The sequence below is a fragment of the Sinocyclocheilus rhinocerous genome, unplaced genomic scaffold (assembly GCF_001515625.1).
Source record: "Sinocyclocheilus rhinocerous isolate Xijiao unplaced genomic scaffold, SAMN03320098_v1.1 C35957548, whole genome shotgun sequence".
Lineage (NCBI taxonomy): Eukaryota > Metazoa > Chordata > Actinopteri > Cypriniformes > Cyprinidae > Sinocyclocheilus > Sinocyclocheilus rhinocerous.
This window is the reverse complement of record NW_015768880.1, coordinates 1-726: the sequence shown is the minus strand read 5'-3', so window position 1 is coordinate 726 and position 726 is coordinate 1. Positions and strand designations below refer to the sequence as shown.

Sequence of the window (726 nt, the reverse complement as noted above, 5' to 3'; positions counted from 1 at the left end):
GGAGGGGAACTGGCTGTTTTATCCTGGAGGAAACACTGGATTCTACTGCCCCTATCAGAGGGCAGGACTGTGAGTATCTGCATAGCGTTCACCTCACATCAGCACGCCATGTACACCGATGTAACACGCTCAAGGAGATAAACCATAGTCAGCTCGTGCCTCTGGATTTAAGCAGAATCAGCCCAGCTCCTGTCATCCAAACTCAACAGGATTCTGCATGTTCAGCCACAGAGCCTCTTTATGTTGGTCTCAGTGCTGAGAGAGAGCGATGGCATCATGTTAGTCTCACTGTGTTTGCAGCGAAGAGGACTCAGCCGTGGTTTTCATGTCCAGTGAGCTGGGTGAGCACTCCATCACCACACGAGATATTGATGTCAACGAGAACACCGTCATCCAGTTCGAGGTAGGGCTTTGCGTGATAGATGTTGGCATCTTTGTAAACTGTAAGTTGTGGTAAGGAACGTCGTTAGCTACTGTGTGATTCCTGTTCTAGATTAATGTGGGCTGCACAACTGAAAGCTCTTCCTTGAACCCTGTGCGTCTGGAGTTTTCTCGAGATTTCGGAGCCACGTGGCATCTGCTGGTTCCTCTGTGTGCCGGAGGGCCCCGACTCAGCTCTCTCTGCTCGACTGAGCTCCACCCGGCCAGCGTCTACTATCCCGGCACCACGCAGGGCTGGAGGAGAGAAATGATCCAGTTCGGCAAGCTGCGGTTGTGCGGGTCAGC

General features: G+C 52.5%; 1 protein-coding gene across 1 annotated transcript; it reads left to right on the top strand.

The window, feature by feature from the left end:
• Positions 1-6: 6 nt before the first annotated feature.
• Positions 7-720, top strand: LOC107735305 (reelin-like; the record flags this gene model as incomplete). The annotated part of the gene is made up of 3 exons (XM_016547033.1): positions 7-69; positions 301-403; positions 494-720. Coding segments are annotated over exons 2-3 (305 nt in total), but the record flags the coding sequence as incomplete, so codon positions are not given.
• Positions 721-726: the final 6 nt, after the last annotated feature.